General features: G+C 40.9%; 1 protein-coding gene across 3 annotated transcripts in view; it reads left to right on the top strand.

Annotated features, from left to right (window-relative positions):
* pcdh15a (protocadherin-related 15a) overlaps nt 1-23,451 on the top strand; it is a 707,751-nt gene that overhangs the window by 408,239 nt on the left and 276,061 nt on the right. For all 3 annotated transcript variants that reach the window (XM_034185498.1, XM_034185497.1, XM_034185496.1), the window contains one exon: nt 21,558-21,764. In XM_034185498.1, the coding sequence (XP_034041389.1) occupies nt 21,558-21,764 (207 nt within the window). The remainder of the gene's footprint in view (nt 1-21,557; nt 21,765-23,451) is intronic.

Raw genomic sequence — 23,451 nt, 5'->3', positions numbered from 1 at the left:
TTAAACTGATGCATTTAGATAATGGAGCCTGATTCACATTAGAACATTACAATTATGTCTTCGCCACACTGCCTTCTCATTAATACCTTCACATGTCTTGCTACTTTAAGTATCTTCTCATATTTTGTTTACTTTTGAAATCTCAAGTTTAAACAATGTGTACCTTGATGCATTTTTTTGGGACTCATGTTTAGCCATCCTACTGAGGTATACGAGGTCTATTAGAAAAGTATCCGACCTTATTATTTTTTCAAAAACCATATGGATTTGAATCACGTGTGATTACATCAGACATGCTTGAACCCTCGTGGGCATGTGAGAGTTTTTTCACGCCTGTCGGTTACGTCATTCGCCTGTGGGCAGTCTTTGAGTGAGGAGTCGTCCACCCGCTCGTCGATTTTTTTCATTGTTTAGGAATGGCTCAGAGACTGTTGCTTTGTTTGATAAAAATTTTTTCAAAACTGTAAGGCACAACTGAGTGGACACCATTCAATAAATTCAGCTGGTTTTTGGTAAAAATTTTAACGGCTGATGAGAGATTTTGGTCTGGTAGTGTCGCTTTAAGGACGGTCCACGGCGCCTGACGGCGATCTGCGCTTCGAGGCGGCAGCGTCTCGCCGTTTCAAGTTGAAAACTTCCACATTTCAGGCTCTGTTGACGCAGTAAGTCGTCAGAGAACAGAGAACTTTCAGAAGAAGTCGGCATGAGGAGTTTATTCGGACATTCCATTGTTAACGGTCATTTTGTAATGAAAGAACGTGCGGGCAGAGTCGCATGTCGGGCCGGACCCGACCGCGGGGGGTCGCGTCAGGAAAAACACCTCCGTTGGAAACCTTAACGGGCAAGTTGGAACATGCCCAAGCTGTTAAACAATTTCTCAGTTACTCACTTGTTGAAAGCCATTAAAAGCCGCCTGAATTCTACAAATGGTTTTCAACACGGAGGTGTTTTTCCTGTCGCGGCGCACACAGATTTGCCGAGTCGTCACGGAAACGACTCGGCGAATTTGCGCGCACGTCTTTCATTAAAAAAATGTCCTTAAACAGTGGAATGTCCGCATAAATTCCTCATGCCGGCCTCTTCTGAATCTTCTCTGTTCTCTCACGATGTCCTGGGTGAATTAAGCCTTAAATTAGGATGTTTTAAGATCGAAACAGGCCGACGACAGCGCCTGGAAGCGCTGCAGGACGTCCCGCTCCGTGGGAAGTCCTTACACCGACAGAAACACCCCATAATCTCTCATCAGCCTTAAACTTTTCACAGAAAACCATCTTAATTTCTCGAATAGTGTCCACTCGGATATTCCTCACAGGTCCAGAAAAAATTTTGATAAAGCAACGCGCGCCGTCTCGAGCAGCGTGTGAAACAAAGGAATTCAGCCGAGAGGGCGGGACCACATCTCACTCAAGGCCTGCCCACAGGGAAATGACGTCACCGACACGCGTGAAAAAACTCACGCATGCGCACGAGGGTGCAAGCATGATTGGTGTAATCGCATGTCATTCAAATCCATATAGTTAAAAAAAAAATAAAAGGGTCGGTTTATTATCTAAGAGACCTCGTACCTCTGTGCTGGAGGCCTTTTTTTACATTATCTTTAGGTTCTTTGGGAATTGGAATGAAAAAAAAGGTTGTATGATTTATGGACTCTTGGGGCAGATAGGCTGCTGCAGTTGTAATTTCAAGCGTAGATCGCCTCACTGCGGTGCTGAGCAGCAGCATGGATGAACTTTATATCCTGAACTTTATATAAGTGCAACAGTTCAAAGAGAAGCTCGCTAAAGATATTTTGGTGTTGTGTACGCTGAGCACTGCTAGTAAACAAAAGCACCACATACTAAAGCTGGAATGAGAAACCCATGAGTTGTTCTTCCAACATTGTCTGCTATCCGTGGACTACTTAGGGACACTCTAGCAAGTGAAATACCTGCTGCCATAGAGATACTGTATTAATCTTGGTCTGACCTTGATTACAGGTGCAGCTCAAAAAAAATTTGAATGTCGTGAAAAAGTTCAGTATTTTTTGTCAGGTGTTTCAGAGAGGGATTTTGTGTCTCTCCACTCTTCCTCCAGAATCTGGACCTTGACTTCTAAATGAAATGTAAAATTTACATTAATCTGAAAAGAGGACTTTGGACTACTGAGCAACAGTCCACTGTGTTTTCTCCTTAGTCCAGGCAAGACAAATCTGACAGTCTTTGGTTCAGGAGTGGCTTGGCACTAGGAATACGACACTTGTAGCTCATTTCCTGGACACATCTGTGTGTGTTGGCTCCTGATGCACCTCAGTCCACTCCTTGTGAGGCTCCCCAAAGTGACTTTCCCTTACAATCTTCTCAAGCCTGCAGTCATCCCTGTTGCTTGGGTATCTTTTCTGACCACACTTTTACCCTCCAGTCAACTTTCTATGAATATTCCTTGATCCAGAACTCTGAACAGCCAGAGCTTTCAGCAATGACCTTCTGTGGCTTAACCTCCTTGTGGAAAATGTCTGTGAGTGTCTTCTGGACAACTGTCACTTCAGCAGTCTTCCTCATGATTGTGGTTGTGTGTACTGAACCAGATTTGAGAGATTTATGGTATTCATACTGCATAAATAGTGACTTGAAATAAAATATTTTAATATTTTGAGATATGCATTCTCAATTTTTTGGAGCTGCATAATTATCAAAATTTTTAAAAAATGATTGAAACATTTTTGTTTCTATGTACTGAAACTAGAATATGCAAAAATGTTCACTCTTTGAAAATACCTGATTAAAATATTGAATTTTTTCATGATATTCAAATTTTTTTAGATGTATGTTCAAGGTTGCCAATTTCAAATTGGACATTGCCTGTTACAACCGTACATATGGCTTCCTACCCATGTCTCATAGTAACAGTGAGTCTATCTGGCACTGTATATACCTGCCTGTTCATACATTCTAGTTACTAGGGATGTATCTGGCACCATTTAGTCACCATAAGCAATCACTGCATTGCATCTAATTTGTGAGTTACAAGCCTTAGAAAAAATTTCCCCTATCTATTAGCATCTGGGAAAAAGGTTGACACTCCGCTGTGACCTTGACCTTTGACCCCTGAAACTGAAAACTTTATAGGTCCATTCTTGAAAGTAATGTCCAGAAGGTGGTTAAAATTCATCATTGGGGGAGGTGATGGTCTAGTGGTTAAGCATGGGGGCTTGAGGTCAGAGAATCCTTGGTTCAAACCCCAGCCAGACCAGACAATCACTAAGGGCCCTTGGGCAAGGTTCTTAATTCCCGAGTTGATCCTGCTGTGTAGTGAGCACCTTGCATGGCAGTACCCTGACATTGGTGTGTGAGTATTAGCTTGCCTTAATTGAGAGAGTGGCGTCAACTCAAAACATGGCGCCATTTTGATTCCAACTGTGTTGAACTAATTTTTTGTTTTGTTTTGTTTTTGAGATATAGCCATTCCAGTTTTTCTTTATAACTGTATTTCTATTAAAGGCAGAAAAATGATTTGAACTACAAAAATAATTCTGATTTTGTCTGTTTTCTGGTGCTTATAATCATTAAAATCTCACAAACATGCTGGTTTAATTGTGTACCATTAAAAAAGAAAAAGTCAGTATGTTGACATTTTTGTGTGTTTTGAAAAGTATTCAGGTATATCATATGATAGACAAATCTAAATAAGACATGAATGATGGACACACATTTCAACAATATATCAATACAAAGACTAGGTACCCAGCTACTTTTAATTTTGGAGTTACATTATAACATAATATCTTATGAAAGGTTATGTTGTTTTGTTTCCCTTTCTTTGTCTGTTTAAATAAGAGTTCAATCACAAATCACATATGTTGGAGCACTGTATGATGTCAAAGCTACCACAATGAACATCAATACCTTGAGATAGAAGTTGTTCTGCCAGAAGCAGGTGAAAAATGAAGCTCTACCACCCACAATGCACAGCCTTGACCAAGATCTGAGGAGAGCTAACTACCTCACATACATCTGGAAGCACGCACTGGAGCCTCAGCCAAGTCGGTCCAGTGCTGTTGGAAATATGTGGGAAGAAGAAAGTGGCACCCTCACAACCCTCCTGATGACCACCACAGTGGCACCTGCTGAATGAATTGTATTCAGCAGATGTGGTTGTTCTTCAGATTGTTCAATAAACCACATGTGCAGAAAGCTTGGATTATCATGCACAGAGGCATGCAGTTACTCAAACAGTGGGTCCTGTCTAAGCATCCAGTATGAAGCACTCACACGTTGCAGTGATTCAGATGAGGATTCAGACTAAGATTTGTCATTTTTGCTGTCATTACAAACTGTTTATGGTTTTACTGCTAAATGGTCTGTTATGCCAGAGGTCACTGAAGAGGTACCTTTGTTTTCCTTGGTTATGACAAATTACAGAGTGAAATAGAAAAGGAGGTGGCTGATCTTCAGCTTGTTCTGCAGCATTACACATAATGTGCACTTGCAGCTCGTGGGTTAGTTGTAATTTGTTGTTAATTTGTTGTTCTTAGTATAGTTACGCAAACGCGGACAAGCCGATGATTAGTCAGTTAACATTCATCTTCTACTTTTACTGTAGCCTTATCCATAGGTCGCACTTACAGCTGGTGGGTATGTCTGCAATGAGTTGTTAATTGTTGCAAGTGAGAAATGTCTTATTTAACCAGGGTAGCTCAAGTAATGTGTACTAAATTCTTTTTATTGAGGCCCTGATGTTACTTGTTAGTACTGTAAAACCATATAATTCTTTACATTGCTTTAGACTCTTTAGATTTTATAAAACAACAAATCTTCATAGTGTTCTGTTGCATGACCTTTGAATCTAGGTATGTTACAAGATTATGTAGTCATAGATTGCAGATGGTTAGCTGAAAATTGAATTTATAATGTAAAAATATCATTCTGGTATAATGTGTGCATGAACATTTGCCTGACACTTTATATTTTGCTGTTCAGGCAGAGTTATGTGCCATTTACACGTAGAGCTTCGGGTCTTAATTTTTCAGAAAATTCTAAATAATGTATGCAAAACATTTAACCTGTAATAGAAAAAAGCTATATTTAAAACATTTAGCAAGTGTATGTCAAAAAAACGGTGTTTTGCTGTATCTGTTAGCTGTTTAATCTGCGCAGTTAGATTGATCTAGTTAACTAGATAACGATTTGTTTCACAGTGTAATCTTCACGTGCCTTAACTAAAGCACTCCCTCTGCTGAATCACCTCTAAATTATTTACACATTATTCACTTTGTGTGTTTTTAGGAATCCGCTAGCTTAGCACAGCTACTAGCTCTTAGCCGGTTTAGCATGGCGGCTTCTCCTGTCTCTCCCGCACTTTTCTGCTCTGGGTGTGAAATGTTTAGTTATTCCTCGGCCTCCTTTAGCAGTAATGGTACTTGTAATAAGTGTAGCTTATTCGTAGCTTTGGAGGCCAGGCTGGGCGAATTGGAGACTCGGCTCCGCACCGTGGAAAATTCTACAGCTAGCCAGGCCCCTGTAGTCGGTGCGGACAAAGGTAGCTTAGCCGCTGTTAGTTTCCCTCTGACAGATCCCGAGCAGCCGGGAAAGCAGGCCGACTGGGTGACTGTGAGGAGGAAGCGTAGTCCTAAACAGAAGCCCCGTGTACACCGCCAACCCGTTCACATTTCTAACCGTTTTTCCCCACTCGATGACACACCCGCCGAGGATCAAACTCTGGTTATTGGTGACTCTGTTTTGAGAAATGTGAAGTTACCGACACCAGCAACCATAGTCAATTGTCTTCCGGGTGCCAGAGCAGGCGACATTGAAGGAAATTTGAAACTGCTGGCTAAGGCTAAGCGTAAATTTGGTAAGATTGTAATTCACGTCGGCAGTAATGACACCCGGTTACACCAATCGGAGGTCACTAAAATTAATATTGAATCGGTGTGTAACTTTGCAAAAACAATGTCGGACTCTGTAGTTTTCTCTGGGCCCCTCCCCAATCGGACCGGGAGTGACATGTTTAGCCGCATGTTCTCCTTGAATTGCTGGCTGTCTGAGTGGTGTCCAAAAAATGAGGTGGGCTTCATAGATAATTGGCAAAGCTTCTGGGGAAAACCTGGTCTTGTTAGGAGAGACGGCATCCATCCCACTTTGGATGGAGCAGCTTTCATTTCTAGAAATCTGGCCAATTTTCTTAAATCCTCCAAACCGTGACTATCCAGGGTTGGGGCCAGGAAACAGAGTTGTAGTCTTACACACCTCTCTGCAGCTTCTCTCCCCCTGCCATCCCCTCATTACCCCATCCCCGTAGAGACGGTGCCTGCTCCCAGACCACCAATAACCAGCAAAAATCTATTTAAGCATAAAAATTCAAAAAGAAAAAATAATATAGCACCTTCAACTGCACCACAGACTAAAACAGTTAAATGTGGTCTATTAAACATTAGGTCTCTCTCTTCTAAGTCCCTGTTAGTAAATGATATAATAATTGATCAACATATTGATTTATTCTGCCTTACAGAAACCTGGTTACAGCAGGATGAATATGTTAGTTTAAATGAGTCAACACCCCCGAGTCACACTAACTGCCAGAATGCTCGTAGCATGGGCCGAGGCGGAGGATTAGCAGCAATCTTCCATTCCAGCTTATTAATTAATCAAAAACCCAGACAGAGCTTTAATTCATTTGAAAGCTTGACTCTTAGTCTTGTCCATCCAAATTGGAAGTCCCAAAAACCAGTTTTATTTGTTATTATCTATCGTCCACCTAGTCGTTACTGTGAGTTTCTCTGTGAATTTTCAGACCTTTTGTCTGACTTAGTGCTTAGCTCAGATAAGATAATTATAGTGGGCGATTTTAACATCCACACAGATGCTGAGAATGACAGCCTCAACACTGCATTTAATCTATTATTAGACTCAATTGGCTTTGCTCAAAATGTAAATGAGTCCACCCACCACTTTAATCATATCTTAGATCTTGTTCTGACTTATGGTATGGAAATTGAAGACTTAACAGTATTCCCTGAAAACTCCCTTCTGTCTGATCATTTCTTAATAACATTTACATTTACTCTGATGGACTACCCAGCAGTGGGGAATAAGTTTCATTACACTAGAAGTCTTTCAGAAAGCACTGTAACTAGGTTTAAGGATATGATTCCTTCTTTATGTTCTCTAATGCCATATACCAACACAGTGCAGAGTAGCTACCTAAACTCTGTAAGTGAGATAGAGTATCTCGTCAATAGTTTTACATCCTCATTGAAGACAACTTTGGATGCTGTAGCTCCTCTGAAAAAGAGAGCTTTAAATCAGAAGTGCCTGACTCTGTGGTATAACTCACAAACTCACAGCTTAAAGCAGATAACCCGTAAGTTGGAGAGGAAATGGCGTCTCACTAATTTAGAAGATCTTCACTTAGCCTGGAAAATGAGTCTGTTGCTCTATAAAAAAGCCCTCCGTAAAGCTAGGACATCTTACTACTCATCACTAATTGAAGAAAATAAGAACAACCCCAGGTTTCTTTTCAGCACTGTAGCCAGGCTGACAAAGAGTCAGAGCTCTATTGAGCAGAGTATTCCTTTAACTTTAACTAGTAATGACTTCATGACTTTCTTTGCTAATAAAATTTTAACTATTAGAGAAAAAATTACTCATAACCAGGCCCAAAGACGTATCGTTATCTTTGGCTGCTTTCAGTGATGCCGGTATTTGGTTAGACTCTTTCTTTCCGATTGTTCTGTCTGAGTTATTTTCATTAGTTACTTCATCCAAACCATCAACATGTCTATTACAACCCATTCCTACCAGGCTGCTCAAGGAAGCCCTACCATTATTTAATGCTTCGATCTTAAATATGATCAATCTATCTTTATTAGTTGGCTATGTACCACAGGATTTTAAGGTGGCAGTAATTAAACCATTACTTAAAAAGCCATCACTTGACCCAGCTATCTTAGCTAATTATAGGCCAATCTCCAACCTTCCTTTTCTCTCAAAAATTCTTGAAAGGGTAGTTGTAAAACAGCTAACTGATCATCTGCAGAGGAATGGTCTATTTGAAGAGTTTCAGTCAGGGCTTAGAATTCATCATAGTACAGAAACAGCATTAGTGAAGGTTACAAATGATCTTCTTATGGCCTCAGACAGTGGACTCATCTCTGTGCTTGTTCTGTTAGACCTCAGTGCTGCTTTTGATACTGTTGACCATAAAATTTTATTACAGAGATTAGAGCATGCCATAGGTATTAAAGGCACTGCGCTGCGGTGGTTTGAATCATATTTATCTAATAGATTACAATGTGTTCATGTAAATGGGGAATCTTCTTCACAGACTAAGGTTAATTATGGAGTTCCACAAGGTTCTGTGCTAGGACCAATTTTATTCACTTTATACATGTTTCCCTTAGGCAGTATTATTAGACAGCATTGCTTAAATTTTCATTGTTACGCAGATGATACCCAGCTTTATCTATCCATGAAGCCAGAGGACACACACCAATTAGCTAAACTGCAGGATTGTCTTACAGACATAAAGACATGGATGACCTCTAATTTCCTGCTTTTAAACTCAGATAAAACTGAAGTTATTGTACTTGGCCCCACAAATCTTAGAAACATGGTGTCTAACCAGATCCTTACTCTGGATGGCATTACCCTGACCTCTAGTAATACTGTGAGAAATCTTGGAGTCATTTTTGATCAGGATATGTCATTCAATGTGCATATTAAACAAATATGTAGGACTGCTTTTTTGCATTTACGCAATATCTCTAAAATTAGAAAGGTCTTGTCTCAGAGTGATGCTGAAAAACTAATTCATGCATTTATTTCCTCTAGGCTGGACTATTGTAATTCATTATTATCAGGTGGTCCTAAAAGTTCCCTAAAAAGCCTTCAGTTAATTCAAAATGCTGCAGCTAGAGTACTGATGGGGACTAGAAGGAGAGAGCATATCTCACCCATATTGGCCTCTCTTCATTGGCTTCCTGTTAATTCTAGAATAGAATTTAAAATTCTTCTTCTTACTTATAAGGTTTTGAATAATCAGGTCCCATCTTATCTTAGGGACCTCATAGTACCATATCACCCCAATAGAGCGCTTCGCTCTCAGACTGCAGGCTTACTTGTTGTTCCTAGGGTTTTTAAGAGTAGAATGGGAGGCAGAGCCTTCAGCTTTCAGGCTCCTCTCCTGTGGAACCAGCTCCCAATTCAGATCAGGGAGACAGACACCCTCTCTACTTTTAAGATTAGGCTTAAAACTTTCCTTTTTGCTAAATCTTATAGTTAGGGCTGGATCAGGTGACCCTGAACCATCCCTTAGTTATGCTGCTATAGACTTAGACTGCTGGGGGGTTCCCATGATGCACTGAGTGTTTCTTTCTCTTTTTGCTCTGTATGCACCACTCTGCATTTAATCATTAGTGATTGATTTCTGCTCCCCTCCACAGCATGTCTTTTTCCTGGTTCTCTCCCTCTGCCCCAACCAGTCCCAGCAGAAGACTGCCCCTCCCTGAGCCTGGTTCTGCTGGAGGTTTCTTCCTGTTAAAAGGGAGTTTTTCCTTCCCACTGTTGCGAAGTGCTTGCTCACAGGGGGTCATTTTGACCGTTGGGGTTTTTACGTAATTGTTGTATGGTCTTGCCTTACAATATAAAGCACCTTGGGGCAACTGTTTGTTGTGATTTGGCGCTGTATAAATAAAATTGATTGAAATTGATTGATATTAGAGTCATGGAGCCCAGGTCATTTAGCCTTGTCTCCTAGAAATAAGGACATCACTAAATAGCTATGTCACCAGGGAGGACTATAATCCTGCACTGCTTCTGCTCACTCTCAGACAAAATGTGTGCAGAAAAAAAAGAAACACACTTTCTGTCAATGGCAGCACTTTTCCCTCAGGTGTCTGAGTGAGAAGATTGGATCTTTGTGAGAAGTGTAGGTAAGCACTGTGTGTGGAGTTTTCTTGATTATCACTCGGATAGGAGAAAAACCTGGAAGAAGCAGAGTGCAAGACAGCGATTGGAGGAAAAAATAGACACAAACCCAACTTGATGTTCCAAAACTGCAAAAGTGCACAGCGGGGGTCTGTCTTCTTCATGTGCCAAACAGGGAATTGTACGTTTTGAAGCATGCAGAGAGATATGTAAGACATCAGGTTAAAATACCTGCTCAAGTCTGGGTTCTCCTGTTGCTAATAATAATAATAATAATCAGTATTATTATTATTAATTTATTGTTATTTTAATAGCAATAAAATACTTTCATTATTATTATTTTATGCAGAACTTTCTATTATTATTTCAGTGTGGTTTTACAATTTTAAATAACACATCAAAGAATAACAGTACACTGAACTCAAAACAGGATGAATAAAAACTAAAACTTTATATAAAAACATGAAATCACACACTCTATTTAAACAGCCAACCCCTGAAATTTAATTGGCGGGAATCATCCTCATACGATTACTTGACCCAACTCACTAAGATTTGCATATTATTATAATTCATAGCCCATAAGGTATATGCCTGAGAAAATATGTCTCTAGTCATGACTTTTCATTCAACTGAATGAGACTTAATCTCTGCTGGCAGATTGTGCAATTAAATGGGTAAATGATATAAGAAAATGTTTTGGCCTGTTGACATTTTATGCATTTATGAACACCTAACAGTCCATTCTGAGAGATTCTCTCGCAACAGCATTCTGAATGAAGATTAATAGTGGTGGTGTGCGGAAATCCTTATTGCGTGAATGAAAAAAGGCATTCTTTATCTCCCTAACGCACAGGTGAAAGGATAATGTGGAGGTCAAAAATCACCCCAAGGGTTTTTAGCTTTGTCATTATGATGAATGACACACGCACATTGTCAGCAAATCATGCAGGAGCCGATGTCCTACTGGACCAATGGCCATCATCTCACTCTTTTCAGAATATAGAATGTAAAATTACATCTATGCTTTCAATGAAGCTGTAGCATTATCTAAGATCATCATATGAGAGATCTTATTTGCATTTACAGTGCATCCAGAAAGGACATTCACAGAGTTGTCCTGAAGCCACTCCTTTGATGTCTTGGCCGGGAGTGACATGTTTAGCCGCATGTTCTCCTTGAATTGCTGGCTGTCTGAGTGGTGACGGTACTTGTAATAAGTGTAGCTTATTTGTAGCTTTGGAGGCCAGGCTGGGCGAATTGGAGACTCGGCTCCGCACCGTGGAAAATTCTACAGCTAGCCAGGCCCCTGTAGTCGGTGCGGACCAAGGTAGCTTAGCCGCCGTTAGTTACCCCCTGGCAGATCCCGAGTAGCCGGGAAAGCAGGCTGACTGGGTGACTGTGAGGAGGAAGCGTAGTCCTAAACAGAAGCCCCGTGTACACCGCTAAGCCGTTCACATCTCTAACCGTTTTTCCCCACTCGACGACACACCCGCCGAGGATCAAACTCTGGTTATTGGCGACTCTGTTTTGAGAAATGTGAAGTTAGCGACACCAGCAACCATAGTCAATTGTCTTCCGGGGGCCAGAGCAGGCGACATTGAAGGAAATTTGAAACTGCTGGCTAAGGCTAAGCGTAAATTTGGTAAGATTGTAATTCACGTCGGCAGTAATGACACCCGGTTACGCCAATCGGAGGTCACTAAAATTAACATTAAATCGGTGTGTAACTTTGCAAAAACAATGTCGGACTCTGTAGTTTTCTCTGGGCCCCTCCCCAATCAGACCGGGAGTGACATGTTTAGCCGCATGTTCTCCTTGAATTGCTGGCTGTCTGAGTGGTGTCCAAAAAATGAGGTGGGCTTCATAGATAATTGGCAAAGCTTCTGGGGAAAACCTGGTCTTGTTAGGAGAGACGGCATCCATCCCACTTTGGATGGAGCAGCTCTCATTTCTAGAAATCTGGCCAATTTTCTTAAATCCTCCAAACCGTGACTATCCAGGGTTGGGACCAGGAAGCAGAGTTGTAGTCTTACACACCTCTCTGCAGCTTCTCTCCCCCTGCCATCCCCTCATTACCCCATCCCCGTAGAGACGGTACCTGCTCCCAGACTACCAATAACCAGCAAAAATCTATTTAAGCATAAAAATTCAAAAAGAAAAAATAATATAGCACCTTCAACTGCACCACAGACTAAAACAGTTAAATGTGGTCTATTAAACATTAGGTCTCTCTCTTCTAAGTCCCTGTTGGTAAATGATATAATAATTGATCAACATATTGATTTATTCTGCCTTACAGAAACCTGGTTACAGCAGGATGAATATGTTAGTTTAAATGAGTCAACACCCCCGAGTCACACTAACTGTCAGAATGCTCGTAGCACGGGCCGGGGCGGAGGATTAGCAGCAATCTTCCATTCCAGCTTATTAATTAATCAAAAACCCAGACAGAGCTTTAATTCATTTGAAAGCTTGACTCTTAGTCTTGTCCATCCGATTTGGAAGTCCCAAAAACCAGTTTTATTTGTTATTATCTATCGTCCACCTGGTCGTTACTGTGAGTTTCTCTGTGAATTTTCAGACCTTTTGTCTGACTTAGTGCTTAGCTCAGATAAGATAATTATAGTGGGCGATTTTAACATCCACACAGATGCTGAGAATGACAGCCTCAACACTGCATTTAATCTATTATTAGACTCTGTTGGCTTTGCTCAAAAAGTAAATGAGTCCACCCACCACTTTAATCATATCTTAGATCTTGTTCTGACTTATGGTATGGAAATAGAAGACTTAACAGTATTCCCTGAAAACTCCCTTCTGTCTGATCATTTCTTAATAACATTTACATTTACTCTGATGGACTACCCAGCAGTGGGGAATAAGTTTCATTACACTAGAAGTCTTTCAGAAAGCGCTGTAACTAGGTTTAAGGATATGATTCCTTCTTTATGTTCTCTAATGCCATATACCAACACAGTGCAGAGTAGCTACCTAAACTCTGTAAGTGAGATAGAGTATCTCGTCAATAGTTTTACATCCTCATTGAAGACAACTTTGGATGCTGTAGCTCCTCTAAAAAAGAGAGCTTTAAATCAGAAGTGCCTGACACCGTGGTATAACTCACAAACTCGTAGCTTAAAGCAGATAACCCGTAAGTTGGAGAGGAAATGGCGTCTCACTAATTTAGAAGATCTTCACTTAGCCTGGAAAAATAGTCTGTTGCTCTATAAAAAAGCCCTCCGTAAAGCTAGGACATCTTTCTACTCATCACTAATTGAAGAAAATAAGAACAACCCCAGGTTTCTTTTCAGCACTGTAGCCAGGCTGACAAAGAGTCAGAGCTCTATTGAGCCGAGTATTCCATTAACTTTAACTAGTAATGACTTCATGACTTTCTTTGCTAACAAAATTTTAACTATTAGAGAAAAAATTACTCATAACCATCCCAAAGACGTATCGTTATCTTTGGCTGCTTTCAGTGATGCCGGTATTTGGTTAGACTCTTTCTCTCCGATTGTTCTGTCTGAGTTATTTTCATTAGTTACTTCATCCAAACCATCAACATGTTTATTAGACCCCATTCCTACCAGGCTGCTCAAGGAAGCCCTACCATTATTTAATGCTTCGATCTTAAATATGATCAATCTATCTTTGTTAGTTGGCTATGTACCACAGGCTTTTAAGGTGGCAGTAATTAAACCATTACTTAAAAAGCCATCACTTGACCCAGCTATCTTAGCTAATTATAGGCCAATCTCCAACCTTCCTTTTCTCTCAAAAATTCTTGAAAGGGTAGTTGTAAAACAGCTAACTGATCATCTGCAGAGGAATGGTCTATTTGAAGAGTTTCAGTCAGGTTTTAGAATTCATCATAGTACAGAAACAGCATTAGTGAAGGTTACAAATGATCTTCTTATGGCCTCGGACAGTGGACTCATCTCTGTGCTTGTTCTGTTAGACCTCAGTGCTGCTTTTGATACTGTTGACCATAAAATTTTATTACAGAGATTAGAGCATGCCATAGGTATTAAAGGCACTGCGCTGCGGTGGTTTGAATCATATTTGTCTAATAGATTACAATTTGTTCATGTAAATGGGGAATCTTCTTCACAGACTAAAGTTAATTATGGAGTTCCACAAGGTTCTGTGCTAGGACCAATTTTATTCACTTTATACATGCTTCCCTTAGGCAGTATTATTAGACGGTATTGCTTAAATTTTCATTGTTACGCAGATGATACCCAGCTTTATCTATCCATGAAGCCAGAGGACACACACCAATTAGCTAAACTGCAGGATTGTCTTACAGACATAAAGACATGGATGACCTCTAATTTCCTGCTTTTAAACTCAGATAAAACTGAAGTTATTGTACTTGGCCCCACAAATCTTAGAAACATGGTGTCTAACCAGATCCTTACTCTGGATGGTATTACCCTGACCTCTAGTAATACTGTGAGAAATCTTGGAGTCATTTTTGATCAGGATATGTCATTCAAAGCGCATATTAAACAAATATGTAGGACTGCTTTTTTGCATTTACGCAATATCTCTAAAATCAGAAAGGTCTTGTCTCAGAGTGATGCTGAAAAACTAATTCATGCATTTATTTCCTCTAGGCTGGACTATTGTAATTCATTATTATCAGGTTGTCCTAAAAGTTCCCTAAAAAGCCTTCAGTTAATTCAAAATGCTGCAGCTAGAGTACTGATGGGGACTAGAAGGAGAGAGCATATCTCACCCATATTGGCCTCTCTTCATTGGCTTCCTGTTAATTCTAGAATAGAATTTAAAATTCTTCTTCTTACTTATAAGGTTTTGAATAATCAGGTCCCATCTTATCTTAGGGACCTCGTAGTACCATATCACCCCAATAGAGCGCTTCGCTCTCAGACTGCAGGCTTACTTGTAGTTCCTAGGGTTTGTAAGAGTAGACTGGGAGGCAGAGCCTTCAGCTTTCAGGCTCCTCTCCTGTGGAACCAGCTCCCAGTTCAGATCAGGGAGACAGACACCCTCTCTACTTTTAAGATTAGGCTTAAAACTTTCCTTTTTGCTAAAGCTTATAGTTAGGGCTGGATCAGGTGACCCTGAACCATCCCTTAGTTATGCTGCTATAGACGTAGACTGCTGGGGGGTTCCCATGATGCACTGTTTCTTTCTCTTTTTGCTCTGTATGCACCACTCTGCATTTAATCATTAGTGATTGATTTCTGCTCCCCTCCACAGCATGTCTTTTTCCTGGTTCTCTCCCTCAGCCCCAACCAGTCCCAGCAGAAGACTGCTCCTCCCTGAGCCTGGTTCTGCTGGAGGTTTCTTCCTGTTAAAAGGGAGTTTTTCCTTCCCACTGTAGCCAAGTGCTTGCTTACAGGGGGTCGTTTTGACCGTTGGGGTTTTACATAATTATTGTATGGCCTTGCCTTACAATATAAAGCGCCTTGGGGCAACTGTTTGTTGTGATTTGGCGCTATATACAAAAATTGATTGATTGATTGATTGATTGATTGGCTGTGTGCTTAGGGTCACGGTCCTGCTGAAAGATGAACCGTCGCCCCGGTCTGAGGTCAAGAGCACTCTGGAGTAGGTTTTCATCCAGGATGTCTCTGTACATTGCTGCATTCTTCTTTCCCTCAAACCTGACTAGTCTCCCAGTTCCTGCCACTGATAAACATCCCCACAGTAGGATGCTGCCACCACCACCATGCTTCACTATAGGGATGGTGCTTGGTTTCCATCACACATGACGTCTGGTATTCACGCCAAGACGTTCAATCTTTGTCTCATCAGATCAGAGAATTTTGCTGCCGGTGTGTAGTGAGTTCCTTGTGTGGCAGCGCCCTGGCATCGGGGTGAATGTGAAGATTGTTGAAATACGCTTTGAGCATCTGATGCAGATGGGTAAATGCTATATAGATGCAGTCCATTTACTATTTGTTTTTCATGGTCTGAGAGTCCTTCAGGTGCCTTCTGGCAAACTCCAGGTGGGCTGCCATGTGCCTTTTACTAAGGAGTGGCTTCCATTTGGCCACTCAACCATACAGGCCTGATTGATGGATTGCTTCTTTCATTTGCAGATGTTGGAGACCACTGTGTACATTGGGACCTTCAAAGCAGCAGAAATGTTTCTGTGCTCTTTCCCAGATTTGTGCCTCAACTTCCTTTGACTTCATGCTTGGTTTGTGTTCTGACATGCACTGTCAACTGTGGAACCTTATATGTAGACAGGTGTGTGCCTTTCCAAATCATGTCCAATCAACTCAGTTTACCCCAGATGGACTCCAATTAAGCTGTAGAAACATCTCAAGGATGATCTGTGGAAACAGGATGCACAGGTTTGAGGAAAAAAATTGCTTTCATCCATTTTGGAATAAGGCTGTAACATAAAAAATATGGTGTAAGTCCAGTGCGGTGAATACTTTGTGGAGGCTCTGCGTAGTCATATAAAACTGAGTATCGTTGGCGTAACGGTGTAATTCTGGTGATATTCCGTCGCTTTGAAGTGCATTCACCATTCATTTGTCCAGCTACTTATGGCCTCTGAAAATGTAAGGACTGTGTATAAAAATTGTTGTCAGGCTGCCCCTAAGGATTCAGCACACTTTATATAATCAATATTGTGTGAATTGAACTGAAACCTATTCAGTGTTTTGCTTTTTTTTTTTTTTTTTTTTTTTTTGAGGGATTCTGGAAAAAGTCCATCAGAAATACTTAAAAATGTGCACCAAGAACTAATCAAGTCTGTCTTCTTAAAATTTGATTAAAGTGTGTCAGGAATTCTCAGACTGAATCTGAATGTTCAAACTACAGGTTTGTGATTTTTCTATTGCTGTTGATAATTAGATTGTTTAAAAGCTGCACTTTGCCCTAAAAATCATGCTGTATTCATTAGTTTCCTATCTTTATTTGTATTCTTGCAGAGGTGTAGCCAAAAGATTTTTTTTTAAAATTACCATTGTGTAATTTCTCCTGCCGGCTCTTTATGTAATTTACTACCCATTTCCAAGAACTAAACCATTGTATTCCTCATTTTGGATTTATAAAAGGTCACAATGAAAACCGGACCGGGACCCTGACAGACAGTACCCATCTTGTGAAAGGCCCAGAAAATGGGTTATATAACACTTTTTATACAATGTGGGTGTTAACAATGGGTGTAGTTTAGTCTCACATTTCTAATGTTACTGGCTCTCAAAGATAGGGGGACCCCCCCCCCCCGTATCTAAAACGTAGACAAAAATGATAGAAGTAAAACTTAACTCTTATGTTTAAACGTTAAACCAGATTCCAGAGACTTCCAATCAAATGGCAAAACCAAATACTTGATAACTAACATAAAATAAGGACAGGGCACAGATATTGTCTAACAATCGCATTTTGTAAAGTGCTCTGATAATGGTGATGGCCAACATGAGCAAATGAATGAAAGCAGTGAATAATAAACTTGGATAGACAGTACTTAGGGTGATTTTGCTTTTTCTGGGAGTCCATCAATCAGATTTGCACCTGTGTTTCCTCCTTTGGTGTGACCATTTTTATTCCAATACTTTTGATACCTTTTGGTCTTCAGGAAGTTTTACCAACCTTATTGGTACCAGCTTTGCTACCTTGGCTGTGATTTTTTATTTATTTATTTATTTTTATTTGGAGCCGAGCCAACCAATGACTTCAGCCAACAACGACTCTCGTCCCACCCCCCACGGAGGCACTCAGGCAAGCAGGAGCATTGAGGAATACCATTTCAATTTCAATTTATTAATTTATATAGTGCCAACTCACGACAAAGTCGCCCGAAGGCGCTTCACACAATTCATAACAACACAAAGTAATTTAAAATCAAAATTAAAATAAATAAAAGCACAATAAAAAGATAAAACACAGTCAAATAAAAATAAATTACAAAGCAAACATAAAAACAAATTCGATTAATGATAAGACAGTCTAAAAAAGTGGGTCTTCAGTCTTGATTTAAAAGTCTCCACCGTGTCAGATTGCCTAATAACTGCAGGTAGATCGTTCCAAAGAGTCGGACCACGGTAGGACAAGACTTCTTGTTCACCCTCGGAATGCACAGAAGGCCTGCCCCCTGCAAACGCAAGGGCCACGCAGGTACGTAGGGCTTAACCAAGTCCGCCAGGTAGGAAGGTGCCAGTCCGTGAACAATTTTATAAACCATCAATAAGACTTTAAAATCCAATCTGGCAGAAACTGGAAGCCAATGAAGGGATGCCAGAATGGGTGTAATGTGGTCAAACCTTCTACTTTGTGTCAAAAGTCTGGCAGTAGCATTCTGCACCAATTTAAGACCCCGAATGCTAGAATGTGGCAGACCAGAAAATAAAGCATTACAATAATCCAGTCTGGAAGAAATAAACGCATGTATCAAAGTCTCAGCATCATCAACTTGAAGAAGACTTGGGAAAAGCTTCTGCTGGCAGCTAGAGCCATCGTTGCCATTGAGAATCCAGCAGATGTGTGTCATCTCCTCCAGGAACACTGGTCAGAAAGCTGTGCTGAAATTTGCTTCTGGATGGGACAAATCCTTGCCACGTTTCGCAGATGGAAGAAGGCAGTCCTTGTAATGTCTCTAATGTGGGGGCTTCAATTCAATTCAAATTGAATTGAGTTGAAGCTTCAGTGCTTCAATTCAAATTTACGATTTGAATTGATGCATATCGGTCCAAAAAGGTACATTTATTATTAAAAAAGCAGTAGCGCAACTAAAAATATTAATGTTGACATATTTGAATCACTAATGCAATCTATTAATTGTGGCATGCCTAATTGCTACAAACATCACAAGCACATCTTGATTGTATCATTTCAGATCATTACTCTCCAAATAGTTATAAACCATACTGCATATGCTTTATTCCTTATAGTAGATCAGCATTTTGTAGTTACAATCAACCCTGTATAACACAATTCCAGTGAAATTGTGTTCTTGTGCAGAATTTGTTCCAGGTCATGGCTTACAATGATGTCACTTCACACTTCCTCTCCATCTGTGTTTGGAGTGTCTGAAGCTTCCCAGTGTGGGAGTCAACAGTAACTTAATTGTTCAGAAAGAAAAAGGTTGCAGTGACAACATGACCGGGCTGCAGTCATTTGGATTGGTCTCAGAGGTAGTGTCACATGGGAAATGACAGTGTGTTCGGTCTTGCACAGGTTTATGCACAGTTTGAACAGCAAAGACATCATTCTTTTTTATATTGGGTAATGTACTCTATTCTTTATTGAAGCAGTCACATCACCTGCCAGCTGTGCATGGAAAAAGAAGGCGAACAAATGCTTAAATCCTCACTTGATTTGACTGTCTGCAAGGTATGAGGTGGTTCGGGCAGGCTGCTCAAGTTATGCTGCCACATTCATATACACACTGTGACAGATCAGTGTGTTTGCAAACAGACAAAGATGCCTTTTATAAGCTACTTTCTGTTATTGCTTTTTCTAAATGTCACCAGTTACGGTGCATCTGGAAAGTATTCACAGTGCTTCACTTTTTCCACATTTTATGTTACAGCCTTATTACGAAATGGAATTAATTTTTTTCCCCTCAAAATTCTACACACAGCGCCCCATAATGACAACATGAAAAAAAAGGTTTTTTTTCTTTATTTTTTACAAATTTATTAAAAATAAAATAAAATAACCAAGAAATCATATGTGCAGTACATAAGTATTCACACCCTTTGCTCAATACTTTGTTGATGCACCTTTGGAATTACAGCCTGAAGTCTTCTTGAATGGGATGCCACAAGCTTGGCACACATATCTTACCCATTCCTCTTTGCAGCACTTCTCAAGCTCCATGAACTTGGATGGGGATGTGCACAGCCAGAGGTGTTCAACTGGATTGAGGTCTGGGCTCTGGTTGGGTTACTCAAGGACATTCACAGAGTTGTCCTGAAGCCACTCCCTTGATATCTTGGCCATGTACTTAGTTGTTGTCCTGAAAGATGAACCTTCAAGCCAGTTTGAGATCAAAGGTGCTCTGGAGCAGGTTTTCATCCAGGATGTCTCTATACATTGCTGACTTCATCTTTCCCTCAATCCTGACTAGTCTTCCTGTTCCTGCCGCTTAAAAACATTCCCGCAGCATGATGCTGCCACCACCATACCTCACTGTAGGGATGGTGCATGGTTTCCTCAAAACATGACACCTGGCATTCAACCAAAGAGTTCAATCTTTGTCTCATCAGACCACAGTTTTGTTTCTTGTGGTCTGAGAGTCCTTCAGGTGCCTTTTGGAAAACTCTGGGTGGGCTGGCATGTGCCTTTTACGAAGGAGTGGCTTCCATCTAACTCAAGGATCTGACCACTCTTATGGATCAGGTACAGTATTGACTGTTGTGGTGAAATACGGTGGGGACCCATGGCCTCTACAGTAACCATGAAGGCCCAACATGAGATGGCAAATGTGGCTCTGGAGATAAAGAAGTCCTTAATCAAAATCTCACAATACATGACCCCATCCATCCTCCCTTCAATACGCTGCAGTCGACCTGTCCCCTTTGCAGAAGAGCACCCCCAGAGTATGATGTTTCCACCCCCATGCTTCATGGTTGGGATAGTTTTCTTGGGGTTGTTCTCATCCTCTAAACATAGTAAGTGGAGTTAATGCCAAAAAGATCTATTCTGTTCTCATCTGACCACATGACCTTCTCCCAAGCCTCCTCTGGATCATCCAGATGGTCACTGGTGAACTTCAAATGGGCCTGGACATGTGCTGGCTTGAGCAGGGGGACCTTGCTGCTCTGCAGGATTTTAAACCACGACAGCATCATGTGTTACTAATGTAATCTTTGTGACTGTGGAGTTTTTTTGTTTGTTTTTTTAGATTATGTCTCTCACAGTGGACATGCACCTAAGATGAAAATCTCAGACCCCTCTAAGTGGGAGAACCGCAGGGTGGTCAAATACTTATTTCCCTTACCGTATATATATATATATATATATATATATATATATATATATATGATGGGAGTTTGAAGCAGGCATTCTTCTCTGCTGTACTTTTTGCTACTGTATGTGGTACTGTCCCCAGTGGTAATTAAAAAAAGTCTACAACGGTAGCATCAACATGCTGCAGGGCAGTAGGACAAACCAGATGAATGTCCCTCATTTTTCATTAAGTTTGGTTGATGCCTCTTTTTGCTTTTTCTAATTCATCATGGAAGATGAATGTCCACATTAAACAACTGTAACTGTAACTGTAACTGTAGGTATTATACAGAACTGAATTATAGTAAAAGGTTCATATTGTAACCCATGTATCAAGATGCATCAGGTATTGTTTTATAAGGGAGAGATGCAGACCCCTACTACTGGCTTTGGCTGTGAAAGTATCTTGCGACAGACTGATATGACAACCAGAGAGAGTTGTCCACCCTCATCCCCTTCATGCCATGGCCCAGTATAGTATAAGTTGTTGGTGTCTCCAATGTAAGGTACAGGTGTTACACTTTCTGTTTGCCCTTGTTTTTAATTGAAACAGAGAAGTTACACTTTTATGTCCCTGTTTGTCCCCATTGTGATAACACTGTTAGGAGAACACTGAATTATCTGGACTACATAAGACAGGTTCAGCTGAATTTGTTAGTGTTTCAAATTCAATTCTAAATTGCCCTTCTTGATATTTTTCTCATTGTTTTCAAGGCTGAGCAGGACAACGGACATCCCCTCCCAGCCTATGCTGATCTCATTATCGACATCCTGGATGAGAATAACCAGGCACCTTACTTTCAGTTTGCTACCTATCAAGGATACGTCAGTGAGGCATCACCAGTGGGTACAACCATCTCTGCCAGCACCAACCTCACCGCCCCTCTGGGGATCGTCGCTCTGGATAATGACATCGAGGAGGTAGAGACAGCCGTGATCGGTGTTATGCTCACTTTTGCTTACAAGTGCACCCATGCTTGTGTGTTTAAATATTAACATCCACATTTTTTGTTGTTGTTAGTGTCGCACAATGTGACACATACCATTTTCATGAGTTATTTTGCTGCTGTTTTTTTGTTGTCATTGCTGTAGCTGGATTCTGGTGATACACCTGTAGGTAAAAGGGTTGCATTGGAACCACATCCACATATTTGTCATGTCCCATGCACATGTATTTACCTTCAATGTATAAATTCAACCATTTCATGCTGAAGAGTTATAGGGAAATATGTATACGAGGTCTGTCAATAAAGCAACGGTCCTTTTTATTTTTTTCAAAAACTATATGGATTTCATTCATATGTTTTTACGTCAGACATGCTTGAACCCTCGTGCGCATGCGTGAGTTTTTCCACGCCTGTCGGTGACGTCATTCGCCTGTGAGCACTCCTTGTGGGAGGAGTCGTCCAGCCCCTCGTCGGAATTCCTTTGTCTGAGAAGTTGCTGAGAGACTGGCGCGTTGTTTGATCAAAATTTTTTCTAAACCTGTGAGACACATCGAAGTGGACACAGTTTAGAAAAATTAAGCTGGTTTTCAGTGAAAATTTTAACGGCTGATGAGAGATTTTGAGGTGATTCTGTCGCTTTAAGGACTTCCCACGGTGCGAGACGTCGCTCAGCGCTCTCAGCCGCCGTCGTCAGCCTGTTCAAGCTGAAAACCTCCACATTTCAGGCTCTATTGATCCAGGACGTCGTGAGAGAACAGAGAAGTTTCAGAAGAAGTCGGTTTCAGCATTTTATCCGGATATTCCACTGTTAAAGGAGATTTTTTTAATGAAAGATGTGCGGACGGGTCCGCTTGTCGGGACGCAGCCGACGCGGTGCGGCGGCACAGGAAAAACACCTCCGTGTTGATAACCATTTGTAAAGTCCAGGCGGCTTTTGATGGCTTTCAGTGGAGTGAGTATATGAGAAATTGTTTAACAGCAGGACATGTTCCAACTTGTCCTTAAGGCTTTCAACAGAGCGGACGCGCGGACCCGTCCGCACGTCTTTAATAAAAAAATCTCCTTTAACAGTGGAATATCCGGATAAAATGCTGAAACCGACTTCTTCTGAAACTTCTCTGTTCTCTCACGACGTCCTGGATCAATAGAGCCTGAAACGTGGAGGTTTTCAGCTTGAACAGGCTGACGACGGCGGCTGAGAGCGCTGAGTGACGTCTTGCACCGTGGGAAGTCCTTAAAGCGACAGAATCACCTCAAAATCTCTCATCAGCCGTTAAAATTTTCACTGAAAACCAGCTTAATTTTTCGAACCGTGTCCACTTCGATGTGTCTCACAGGTTTAGAAAAAATTTTGATCAAACAACGCGCCAGTCTCTCAGCAACTTCTCAGACAAAGGAATTCCGACGAGGGGCTGGACGACTCCTCCCACAAGGAGTGCTCACAGGCGAATGACGTCACCGATAGGCGTGGAAAAACTCACGCATGCGCACGAGGGTTCAAGCATGTCTGACGTAAAAACATATGAATGAAATCCATATAGTTTTTGAAAAAAATAAAAAGGACCGTTACTTTATTGACAGCCCTCGTATTTTCCTCCATAGTTAAACCTCATGTTCATCCAAACATAGAACTCCATGAAAATTTAATTTTCAGTTTACAC

This window comes from Thalassophryne amazonica, chromosome 13 (genome assembly GCF_902500255.1).
Source record: "Thalassophryne amazonica chromosome 13, fThaAma1.1, whole genome shotgun sequence".
NCBI classification, from domain to species: Eukaryota; Metazoa; Chordata; class Actinopteri; order Batrachoidiformes; family Batrachoididae; genus Thalassophryne; species Thalassophryne amazonica.
The sequence above is the reverse complement of the archived record's forward strand: the minus strand, read 5'-3'. Positions and strand labels throughout refer to the sequence as shown.